Source organism: Leptidea sinapis, chromosome 11, assembly GCF_905404315.1.
Source record: "Leptidea sinapis chromosome 11, ilLepSina1.1, whole genome shotgun sequence".
Lineage (NCBI taxonomy): Eukaryota > Metazoa > Arthropoda > Insecta > Lepidoptera > Pieridae > Leptidea > Leptidea sinapis.
In genome coordinates, this window is record NC_066275.1 from 9,095,988 (window position 1) to 9,109,915 (window position 13,928).

The 13,928-nt window shown below is 30.8% G+C and overlaps 1 protein-coding gene across 4 annotated transcripts in view; it reads right to left on the bottom strand.

The window, feature by feature from the left end:
- Window positions 1–665: 665 nt before the first annotated feature.
- Window positions 666–13,928, bottom strand: part of LOC126966864 (homeobox protein abdominal-A homolog) — a 54,891-nt gene continuing 41,628 nt past the window's right edge. For all 4 annotated transcript variants that reach the window (XM_050811138.1, XM_050811136.1, XM_050811137.1 and 1 more), the window contains exon 3: window positions 666–4,221. In XM_050811138.1, the coding sequence (XP_050667095.1) occupies window positions 3,824–4,221 (398 nt within the window). In that variant the 3' untranslated portion in view covers window positions 666–3,823. The remainder of the gene's footprint in view (window positions 4,222–13,928) is intronic.

The window sequence follows — 13,928 nt, forward strand, 5'->3', positions numbered from 1 at the left end:
AATAATAAATTCCCATTTATATTAAGGCTGTTGCCATTCTTCGTCAAAAAATAATTAGTCGTCCGATTATCAGATGAATAACATTAAACTAATCGTCCGCTAAAACTTTTCAACATCTTCCTACTGTAAATTTTTATTTACTTATTTCATGACCATGGATGCAAGGTACTTCAGTCGGAAAGTGTTTTTTTTAATTTTATGATTCCTTTTTTATGTATTAAAAACTTATTAAAACACATGTGTCTGATTTTTTAATTCAGATGTATTTTCTGTGTTTTATTTACACATATTTAGACACTTCGTTATAATAAAATAATATCATAAAGAGATGACGCGTTTAACCGCTAACTCTAATCCATTAGGCGGGCGGGTTTGGCTTCATACATGTAGACTAATAAAAATTATCATTTTAAATAAACCTAAATTAAAAGGTATACATATAGGTCATTGTTTATATTTATTTAATTATGAGGGTTTCATGCACTGGCCAACAAATGAAAACGCTTGAACTGCAGAAGATATCAAACAAGGTTCAACTGTTGGTGGATTATCCCATGAAGAAGAAAAGACTTTCGAACTTAAACAGATAAGCTCGAAGTTATAAGACATTTTGCGGGTTTTAACGTAAAGATCCTGCAAACATAATGAGACAAATAAAATGACTGTTTGTTTATTAACTCTTTATTCTCTTGAATGTTCGAAATTAATATTACAATATGAATGCGGGGTTCCATATACAATCACCCATCTATTTGCTTATATTAACACGACAGTCACAGGGTTCCGTACGTATGTTCACAATTCACAAAGATATCTAAAACTGGTTTAATGTTTCAACAAAAAACAAATAAAAAAAAGTATGAATATAATAAATTGCTTGCCACAACGCCTATAAAACAATAATTTAACGATGTCTACGGCGTCAAAATTTAACAAATAGATTCCAGTGAACACCGCACGTCACATAAATACATAAAGAAAAATAATATGAACAAAAATATAACGGGCGACATAAAACTTTCACATTTATTTACATTCGCTTAAATTTAGAATACAATTTAATTACTATACTCAAAATAGGTACATACATACATAGCTACATTTAAAAGATAAAATTGATCGATTACTTAGATCTAAGGATACAACGGAAGTTGAAACGAAGTCATGACAACTTTAACACGAAAAACTAATGAAAATATAAAATAGTAGTAAAAAAATTGTTTTATTGTTCAATAATATTGGAAGGACTCCTTTAAATGTAGGTAATACCTAAAGCCTACAACACTATGTATATGGCAAGAAGGATGGAGGTCGTATATAATCTATTTAACAAATTGCTCATTGTTCCATGTGAATTATCTGCAGTTCTTTACGACGCAGAAACAATAAAGAGAACCTGACATAAGTCATTGGACATACACAAATTTCAATATACAAAGATCTATTGTTGGAGATGAGACATGAAAACTAGTGTTTTCCATTTGATTTCATCGTTGGAATCTTGCGCATAATAGAACGAAACAAATCTAACACAGTCAAACAAACACACATACGCTCAAATCATAACAATTTTGTAATAGTTTCGTATACACTTTCTGTCATATACCTGCCTGTGTGTTCTGTTGCGATCGGATCATTCAATCAATCATTTCATCCAATAATTCATAATCAATACTAGAATAGTTAAGCGCTTTCGAACAATACATTCACTGATTCTACGCTTATCCTAATAACCTAAGATAGTTACGACTATTAATTATAATTTATTAACCTACATCACGGACTCGTAAAAAAAGAAGGACTCCGCGCCATGATATTAATAAGTGAAGCACCTTTATGCTAGTGTGTGTGCGGTATACCAGTTACACAAATTTTTCTCCCTTAAATAATCATATATCAACATATTTTTCATATAACTTTTGTTATTGTCATGTCTATGACGGCATTTTTAAAATATTTTATTGAGACGCAAACATATCTGTCACAGACGATGACAATTCTCACAATGGCCGCCTATCGGCCTGTAGTAGTGTAAGTGTGTGCGTGGGGCTATGTATTTACACGTTAATCGGCTTGTTTTGGTGCTACACTGTTATGTAAGGTGACACGAAGTCCTTATTTTTTTACTAGTCCGTGACCTACATATACACCGAAATTATTTAAGTACATTTTGTTCGGCTAACTGTTGACAGATGGAATCATTGTCTACGAGTTTCATCACACGAGATAATATGACAACAACGAATATATTAATTATTGCACATTTAGATCGATAGTTTTAATTCCATAAATGAAATGGTACACTAAATATTCATTTATATACGAAATGGCTTGGAATATTTTAAATGTACTTGAATCTTACAACTATAGAATGTATTTGCTAACTCCACAAAGATATAAACCTATTTCTGGTGTATTACGAGTGGACAGTTAGATGATTATATTTTGAAGCGATAGATTTGATTGGATACATTTGTTTAATATTAATTTTTCATTAACACTACCCTGACGTAATTTACGTATAATGGTGACAATAATATCTAATTTATCACTAAATTTTGTTCGGATTTCACGCTTTTAGTAAGCGTATAATGCACATTTGTAGGTATTAAAGGTAGGAAGAAACTTACGTATTTGGCACAATATTGTTTAAGCAAATCAATATTCTAGAACGTTCGAAATTATTTGCAGAAGCTTTATCTAAATAGAGATAGGTTACAGAGAAGCGTTTTGTGAATGTCGTTAATTATTGTTGATTGTGGACATGTATCTTCTACCCCACAACCATCAAGCGAATATGACTCTTAAGTATAGATAGGACATCTTAATTGATTATCTTAATTTAGGAATATTTTACACTTATTCTATCCCTAAAATATTTTAGTCACAATATTGTTTATTATATGTATCATGTTACGTATATAATTTTGAACTGTTGATTAGATTTGGACATTAAGTTGAATTCTCTACCGAAACCAGTTATTTGGACTCAGGTTTTTAATTATATTAAAAAAATATTGATATTTCTAAAATTCGTAAAACAGAATTCTTCAGACGACATACTTAATGGAATTGTACTTTGATACGTATTTCGTTATATTTCATACGTTTAACGTTGCTTATGAATTTAATTTTTTTGTATAAAATTTAAAAATATATATTATAAGTATAAAAATTATCAACATAAATGATGTAAAAACAATAAATTGAACTTAACCAATTGAAATGAGTCACAACATAAAAAACTTTGAAATCAACTGACAAAATTCAACAAAATTTTATATAAGTACAGACGCGTTTATCTGCGAAAGTCTAAACGTAACTGTACCGCCAAGACCGGCAAAAACTATACATAATAATGTACATAATATAATAATCTATAATAAAAAGAAATAACATAATGAATTAGAGTTAAATGTAGTAATAAATACTATGAGATTCACAGATTCAAAATCTTAACTAACAATACCGAAACTCACTCGAGCGTGTAAAACTTAGAACGATTCTAACACCTTTGTAAATTAGTAAAAATATTATTGCAATACATGGTGTGGTTATGGCAACAAAATAAATGCTTAAAGCACATCACCAGCCTGTTCACGGGCGAATGACACCGAGGCAAGTCCTTCGCACTAAAGGAACATTAATAAAAAGACTACAATGCCTCCACGATAAGAAACACTTTACTAATTAGCCGCAAATCATAAAGTACTGGATACATCGACTAACGATCAACCGAGGTCCTTTGACGAAACACATCCAACCATCACACTATTTATGATACAATGTCAGTCCGGATATTGCAACTCGGTGCAGAAGCGCCTTACGTCGGCACTTTGTTCACTTTGAGGATGTCACTGGAGCCTTTGTCAATGGGCATCTTCATGGGATCATGGTGATGTGTCACATGGTGTCCATGATGTTGGCTTTCCAACTTTGCCTGTTTCTCTTGTTGTTGCTGTTTCATTCTATCCTGCTCTTCTCTCTCCCTTCGTGCTTGCTCATTGATTTCTTTTACCGCACGAAGCTCTTTCTTTAACTTCATGCGGCGATTTTGGAACCAAATTTTGATTTGCCTTTCTGTAAGACAGAGCGCATGCGCAATTTCTATCCTGCGTCTGCGCGTCAGATAATGGTTAAAATGGAATTCCTTTTCTAGTTCAAGTGTCTGGAACCTTGTGTACGTCTGTCTACCACGACGTCTAGGACAACCGTTGGGGCCTGAAAACAAAAATAAACAATAAGAATATTTATTTGTAATTTTAAAATTAAAAATGATTGTGATGTAAAATCTGTTTTGGCTTCGATTCGCAAACTATAAAGTTTCATTCTTATAACATCTTAGGATTTAATAGCTCGTTAATATTTTACTGCAACAGTAAACATAATTTAAGATCACCCGCTACTGGAACGACCGTTAAAGTGGGGCAAATACTTTGGTTGATCCGGTAAAAATATTTTAACGTTAACGAGGTAAACATAAAGAACCTCTAAGCAGTTAATCATTGATGTCCAACTTGACCAAATAATAACGGAAAGGGTTAAATTTTAAAGCGGTTTTTGGTACAATACAATAGAACAATTAGTTAAAAGAAATCTTAGTTAAAATGCAAGGGTGAAAAGGGTTGCGCAACTTTCTAATACATTGTAGGTGCTTTTGTGTGCTCTGGTAAAAATACATTCTGAGAAACTGTGAAAGTTTTAACCCTTTTTGGTTTGGATGTTTTTGTGTTAGGCTTGATTTTTATTGGACATACCAGTCGCTAGAGTAGTTATTTATAAGTAAGATAATAATATTTATCTAAGTTATTATATCAAAAAATGTGTTGTTTTTGATGATGCATGTGCAAACATACATACTGTAAATTGTGTTTAATGTTATTAAGTAATTGCTTGTAAACTTAAATAATATAATAGATTCCAACATAACACAAAATGTTTTATAACTCAGTATCACTTATAGGAATCTAAATAAGGACGTACAAGAAGTGAAATGGCCATGTTAAATATATCGCCTCACATGGGGCTTTTAGACCACCAGCGAGTAAGTAGTGATTAAGTATTAAACGAAATAATGACGATGAAACAACACACAAATAATAAAGTGAATTTGAGTATCTATATCTAGCTTCGGAAACTTCCACGGCCTGCAACTAAAAAGTAGTACATCGGTTTTTTAGTGTGTCGTACCCAAATAGTAAAAGCGGAACTCTATTACTACTCTCTACGACTCTACTGTCCATCCGACTGTCAGGACGGTGTATCTCATTAACCGTGATAGTTAGATTGTTGAAATTTTCACAGATGATGTATTTTATCGATGATGTCTTTAATGAGAATAAGGGACGAGACGAGCAGGACGTTCCGTTGATGGTAACTGCTATGCCCTGCCCATTACAATGCAGTGTCGCTCAGGATTCATGAAAAACACAAAAATTCTGAGCGGCACTACAATTGCGCTCATCACCTTTATACTTGTTGAGTATCATTAGCCCAGTAATTTCACACATTAATGCTTCATGACATAAATAGGCGCTGTTGTGGTACCCATAATCTAGCCGGCATCCAGTGCAATGGATCACTGGTAAATCCTAAAAATTACTAAAAAACATTAAAATTAATAAATTTTAATCTGTTTTTCAGTAGTAATTACGATTTTATAGATAATGGTATGGAACCCTTCATATACAAGTACGACTCGCATTTTACCAGGTTTTTTAACTAAACTGCTGTTTTTCAATTATATATTGGACGATCATTTTTCATTAAGAGATTCTTAATTTATTCGTATTGCCGCCATTTTGCTGACCATTGCTCAAGTCCCTCAATATCCGAAGCGTTACAAGCTTACGTAGCATTACACAAACAAAATTTTAAAACAAAATTATGAACGATGCGGGACTCGAACCCACGGCCTCTCGCGTTCCGTGCGAGTACTTTTTCAACTGAGCTAACAGTTCGAGTGACGTATCGTCATAAAATCTTGTATGCTTTGTTCAACCTGAGAGGTTGTCGCTTCATCTGCAGGATCTATTTTACTATTAACTGAATATTATGTATTTGCATACCTATTAGGAAATTGACTTGAAATGTCGCTCTTGCAAAACAAATTGTTTAAATTTGCAAGAGTCACATCTCAATTTTTTCATTACATACAACAATTCGTAAATTATACAGAAATACAAATTCTTTCTCCTTCTAATATTAATTAAATAATTAATATTTGTAACTAGGTATAATAAATTAATCCATTAATATTATTTATTTGCAATTGCCGACAGAATTTGCCCGTCGCGAATTGCAGTAACTGTAGTATTACTGTAGTATTGGTAGGTACTACTAATTAATAAGTATTGATTTATATTGGGTTTTATCACTGCAATGCAATAGCAATGTGGGAAGATACTAATATTATCGATAAACACTCAAATATAGGGAATAATCTTAATATATATAAATCTCGTGTCACAATGTTTGTCCTCAATGGACTCCTAAACTAATGAACGGATTTCAATGGGGATTACTTCATGGAGTGCAGTTTAGTCCAACTTAAGAGATAGGATAGTTTTTATTTCGATTTGGGACCCATAATTATTTTTATTTCCAATATTTGTTTTGTTTGGACATATTTTCTGTGAGAGTATTTTTGACGCGCGGTTTGACAGTTCTGCTGTGAAACAATTTCATTATAACAACAAGGAGCATATTATTATGTTACAATGAAAAATTATTGACAAATTCATCAAAAACGGTATTTTATTTATTATGTACAGAACAACGTCTGTCTGGTCAGCTAGTTATTAATGTAAAATGGTGTAAGCATTAGACGGTTACAAATGCTAGGGCTGTCAGGCGCGAATTGATTATTTTTGTAAGTAATAAAAAATATTGATTAGTCAAAAACTAATTATAGTTAAATATTATTCACTATTATTATAATTATAAATTAACATAGACAGGTTGTTGTAGTAAAACTATGATCACGAAAATATAATGACTTACTTATCTACATTTAATACTACGGATAAATATTTATAAGATATCTATATAAATTTAATTTTCTAACTGCTATATAATACTGCTCAGCTTAAATCTTTAAATTAGTCTGAACACCTACAAGTTATAACGTCAATTACTTTTAGGAATGGATTTTAGAAACTTTCATCCCTGAGGATGAAAAAATCATCCTAAAAGCGTGAAAAAATTTTCTAAAGAATCACGAAATTTGGGACGAGGGAGGCCTTTAAATAGAAGTTAGTATTCACATAAAGTTAAGACAATTAAGTTACTGGGGCATATTACATTTGTAGTTCTTACTTTTGTAACTTATTATCTTTTTTTTTATTGTATACTAGCTGACCTGGCAAAGTTGTTTTGCCATATAAATAATATATGAAAACCTTCCTTGAGCTTTAAAAAATCTATTACAAAAGATTTCATTGAGATCGATCGAATAGTTTCGGAGTTATTAGGGAACATACAAACATACAACTCTTTTATATATATAGATAGATTTTCATGGCAATGATTTAACCGTTAAATATTTATTACATGTAATCATAATAAATAATCCTTTTATTTTAAAAAAAGTATAGGGATAATATTAGCAGGTAAGTTCCACATATTCTGGTATTATCTTAAATACAATTAAAAATTAATTTAACGGGAGCAATCGGCTTTATTAAATTTAAATTAATGCGCATTTTATATAAATCACGCTATTCGCCAGAAAGTTAGAAACCGCGTTAAAACGACCAATAAATTAACGTAACTGCTTTTTTACTGCCGATTTTACATTAACTGCCGATGCTTATTTCAACAAAAACTTGAAACTGTTTAAAATGTCATAAATAGACAATAGCGTTATTACACGAGCGCGGTTGGAAAAGGAGAGAACACAATGATGATGCACGAGAAAGAGATAACGATATCTATTCTAATTTTAAAAAGCAAAGATGGAACCCAAAATAACACACGTCCCGATTAAATAATCAGGGAGAAAAGTCGTAAGCGATATGTTTTGACGCATAAAATAGATCCTTATAAAGAAAGTAATACAGTCCATATTCAATCGGCTTTGGGGTGCATTTACTTTACTTAAGTTGAGTATGATAATATATTAGCAAGGCAGGTTGGCCACCCTTTACACCGTTGCCATGACAACGGCCAAAGCACCTCCCGTCAGCTGGGTCCCATTATTCTTTGGAGTATTGTAAAACTTGTATCTGTGTGAGTTGTATTGATTTCTATGGGAGCTTATCTCTTAGTGACCGTTGACAATTTTTCTTTCCCTGATAGTATTTCTGTGAATATATACTAGACATAAATTAGTACATATTATATTATGTACTAATTTATGTCTAATTTAGTTTTAGTTCAAATTTAATTTATTTGTAATGAAGGTGCATAATTTATTTATGTAAAACTCAATCGCGCTATATATCCATAGAGTGAAAATTAATATTAATTCATTTTATATATCCGAAAAATTTATTGTCTGTCCATATTAACGTTTCACAGGTCATTGTAATCTTTATAGCTTAAATTTTTATGGTACTCTTCATTTAACTCATCGAAATTGGGTAGGTACTTAGATCTAAATAAATAATAATATTGACTTCGCTTTTTATGAATGTAACAATAGTTATATAATAATGTAAAACTAAAATATAATCCTCAATATCTGGCTGTAGCTTTCCTCAAAAGTACGGTGTTCATGGAACTTTTTAACACGTACACAATTAAAACTGGAATAAATACAAGTATTGACAGTTCAGTTCTTGAAGAAAACCTTCATGAAAGCATGTACCCCACTTAAAAGGCCGACAAGGCTCGTATGACTTCTCTAGTGTTGTTAGAGTGTATGTGCAGCGATGTTAGAGAGCAATCACAAATTCAGCAAACACATAATACATGGTGTTTTTTTTTCCCTGCATAGATTTTAGAAGTACATAGAAACAAAAAAATATGTAATAGCTTTGGTATATCACTCCTATATACAGAGTTCTCAATAAGCGATAAAAATACTATATAGATAACTCCCGATAACATCTAATAAATTTAAATGTCTTTCGATAACATAGATCATTCATTTACTTCTAATCTCACAAGACAAGGGAGCTAAAAGGACCGACGCGAGAGCCCAATATATCTACATTCTGGGGACAAGGTTTATAATTAGAATTTATAGCGAGCCGACACAGAATATTATAAAATATAAACACGGACACTCAAGGTACTATCATCCTTTTTTCTCCGAAATAAATCTCACGGAATGTATTCGTTTATTTATTATTTTATTTAACTTTGTATAAACCTGCCCACCTTTTGTAAGAAACCCGTTCTCGGCCGTTTGATTAATGTCCGCAGTCGGGCCGTATTTAAGGGTCATATGTGAATTATATGTACGTTTGTCCGGTAAGAGGGTTATTTATGGAACGGCTGAGTCTGAGAGCTGACAGAAGCTGGTATTGCTGCTAGATCAAGATATATAGTGCCACTTTTGTCATCTGTGCCCGATTTATTTTTAGTTTTTATCATAAAGTTGCTGTCGTTTAAAGTTTTAAATGGCTAAATATAAATTTAGCTAACAAAGAATTTTATACGAAATAACCATATGAAGGTAAATGTATTATAACGTAAATATAATATATATATAGGCGTACAGATAGAAGAAAATAAATTAGATAATATGATCCGATACACAATTAATATATTTAAATAAACATGGTTATGGTGACATCTATAATAATACCTTCCTACCTCTTTTTTAAATACCTAAGAATAAACTATGCTGTTATTTGTAAATAAAGAGACAAACCTCTCGATAATTCATAGTTATTATGATTGGGCATATCGAAATTGTTAATTTTTTTATTTTTTTATAAATAAGACAAAAGTGCCGTCTCCATATGTTACAAGTATATTTTGTGAACAAAAGATGGAGGCAGGAAAGGCCCTAAAGTACTTTAGTGAGATATGAAAATTTATTTGTCTACAAAACGAATATTTCAGGCTTGCAGCACTAAGAATGGACTATTTTTGTTCATTGTGAGAGCCAGTTAAATCATCACAATGTTGGTCTGTACTTCGCTTCGTAAAGGACATTGGCTTTGCCAGGGCTGCCACTCAATAGTAAAATATAACCGTTATGTTTACAACACGCTTCATAATTTTTCAACATTTCAGTAAGTTATGTACAATTATTATATATAATCTACAAATATATATGGCACCAGAGCAAACGAGACTCCTATAGAAATTCAAAAATTATATATAAATAAAAATAAGTCATCGTTAAAAAAGCACTTTTTACAAAATCCTTCATTAATATTATTTTAGCAGCGGTAAGCTAAGTAGACAACTAATTTGCAATTGTTGATTATTATTTTTTATTTTCATTTTATTGATTTCTATACTATTTTGTTTGAAATAAGATCTTTGTTGTAATAAGTGTAATTGAAAATAATTTTTCTTTTCTTTTTAAATTTTATGTAATTAAATTTTTAGCGGCTTCACAAACAGATAAGCTTCCTAAAGTTTAAGTGTGTGATATTATATTGTAAGCCATAACTACATTGTATTTTAAATAAATATTATAAAAAAAAATTTACCTATAAGACATATTGTTTACAGGAATTGGTTTTCCAATGTCATGTTATACGATTGTGAGTTTTATAACAAAATGCGAGAATACAATTTGATTATATATTCTCTTGATAGCATAAAGTATTAAATCTAATGTATAAAATTCTCGTGTCATGGTGTTAAACATTGAACTCCTCCGAAACGGCTTGACCGATTCTCATGAAATTTTGAGTGCATATTGGGTCTGAGAATCGGACAACATCTATTTTTCATCCCCCTAAATGTTAAGGGTGGTCCACACGATTTTTTTTTAATTTGTTTGATTATGAGTCAGCATTAAAAATACATACAACTTCAAATTTTCACCCATCTACGATCAACAGTTACTTTTGTATCGCGATTTTAATATCGGCAATACAACGTTTACTGGGTCAGCTAGTTTTTATATATTATGTACTTAGATACTAACAATTCTTTTCAAGTGTTAAAAAATAAACTGAAGTGTTATAATAAAACCAAAACAGATGACAATAGTTAAATGTTGCTACCTACTAGATTATTGTTATGTACTATTTTGGTGTTCAATAATTAGTCATTGCTCTTTACTATATACCTAGAAATCTATCAATAAAAATAATAATAATAAATTAATATTATATATATATATATATTACTACTACTATTCGACTAAGTCGAGTTAGTAAGTATGTTCTGGGGCGATGTATTTGCTTTTAAAACAAGATCCCAAAAAATGTTCAAAACAAAAGTATTCTGATATAGCATAAATGACTTTTCCAATAATACCACAGATTGGGAATGAAGCGACCGCCCTAAGGCTATTGTATAATAAGTTTAATTACAATATCACTTTGTAAACATATTTTTTATGAAAAAAATAGCCCGCTGAGTTTGTTGCTCCCGTTCTTCTCAGGTCTGAGGCATTATTTTTGGAATGGATGGTAGTTTTTGACTTTCAATAAGTGATATCAAATCCTATTTTGAATAAAAATATTTGAATTCGAATTAATATTAAGTATGAATGAGGTTTACATAAGATATTGTTGCAACCCTAAGTATGCTAGTTGCAATTCTGTTTGAACTTTAAGCTTTGCTGTTGTGCATATATCTCAAGATTGAACAAATTGTCCATTCTAATTGAACAAAACGATCACATTTCATACGAATCATGCTATTCTGATAGACAGACAAACATACCAGTTTGTTGTTAATATACAGGAATAATAACTTGCATAAAATTATTAGATAATTATTGTCTCTATTCAATATGCAACTTACTGATATAATAACAGATAGGAACTTAGTTGATTTGCAAATACGTTAGTAAATAGTTTAGAAATGACAAGGTTAAATTAAATAAAGTACCATTCTTGGGCTTTGCACCTCTAAAGAGAGTAAAAGAATCTTTATAGGATCTTATCGTTGTTTGTATGTCCATCTGAGTAAGTCTATTTCTTAGAAACTGGAGAGTAATTATACGATGAAATTGATTAGATAGGTATTCTATCTGTTAAGTTAATTAAAAGTAAAAAAAAAATGCTAAAAATCAATCCAATTAGAAGATTTGCCTTCATAACCCATATTTTTGCATTTTACATGCAAGTGAATTGCACATTTTTAATATAGAAAGATTAATAATATCTTATATCTTATCGATAATTTATCGCGATACGTCTGTCACTTTATTATAGAGTGCATGCGTTTGATAAAAATATAGGCTAATATTTCACCTCAATTATCTAAGGCTTATATAATAAATAGTGGGTTAGTAACAACGTCGACATTTTTGTCCCACAAAGATTGAAACATCTTGAATTCTTGACCAAAAATTTGTGGTCTAACCTACATTACAATTTATTCCCACCAAGCCTAAAGGAGGTTTCGGTTTTTGTCGAATATATTAAAAGATAAAATTCTTCTTTTATTGTATTTCGTGTTGAACTGATAGTCGTATTATCAATTCTTTAATTAAAGTAATATAAAAATACTTTAAACTTATTATATTTTGAAGATGCAACGAATGTACTGTAGAAAGCGTGGCAACGCATCTACATAAACTCAGTAACAAGGGCTGACAAAATGATTCAATGTTACACGGGTCATTGCCTCAGACTGAGTATTCTTATTATGTGCACTGTTACATCGTTAACTCTTCACGAGATGTGCTTGTTAAGCATAAAATATAGAACTAAACCAACACAAATGTAGAGCGAATTTTTCACAATATCTATTCAATAACCTGGGCGAGATTTTATCTTTCAGATTGTATTTAACTTGACATTGCCTATGACATGAAGTAAATAGTTACAAAAGAATGTAAAATCAGAATATAATTAGTTGAAATGCGAGACAAAAGAAAAAAATATTCAAATATGCTATGCAAATCTTTTATAAAAATATATATCATAGATACAAACCATCTCTATCACCTTTGCAGCAAAATAGAACTCATAGTCTAGGAGTTACGTTGCCACAGATAAATATAAACACCAAATATAAAACAAGCCCCGCATTTTGTTTCTTGGGTTAAAAATAACAGATTTAAAATTTGATTTTGATGAGGATGAATTTGTTCCAACAAAAATTACCTTATTCTTGTTTTCGTATGGTGGCCAGAAAGAATGAGGTTATATTATAAGTCATAATGAAAAATTAAGCTCTTTCATTTCCAGTTTATTTGCACAGTAATAACTTTAATACTATAAAGTCCGTGCACAATGAAAGCAAATCGCTAGTTCATAAAAGACAGAGATTTTTCTCTGTCATCTGTCACTATAAAGCTATAACACAGCAATTAGTTTATTATATTATAATAACTATCCATTAAATCATATTAATATACTTATTTCCTTTAAAGCATCAATAAGAGAATCGCTGTTACAATAAATCGAGTATTATTGATAAGATGCTGTCATCTACAACCCAATTAAAATAAATAAGGCTATGTAAGGAACAGTGAATACAGAATTGCAGATCACAGCACATAAAAGCTATCATATATATCTTATATAGTAACACATTGTACTGTTATGACAGCTATTATTGAAATTGATGAGTTTCGTCGAGATAAACGGGTCACTCGGTATCTTGAACACATAATATTCGATTTAATTAGTCGCTCAATGTTTTCATTATTGCGTACTTACCTCAGTGAAACGATAAATTATATTCGCATTTATAATAATATATCGAATGTTCGTATAGTGAGAGATTTTTTTGATGAATCAAATGACGGTATTTAGTAAAGGCCGTTCTCAATATTCAGTCTATCTCTTACTTGAGATAAAAATCGTAACTATCGTTGAATTTCACCTTGATACACG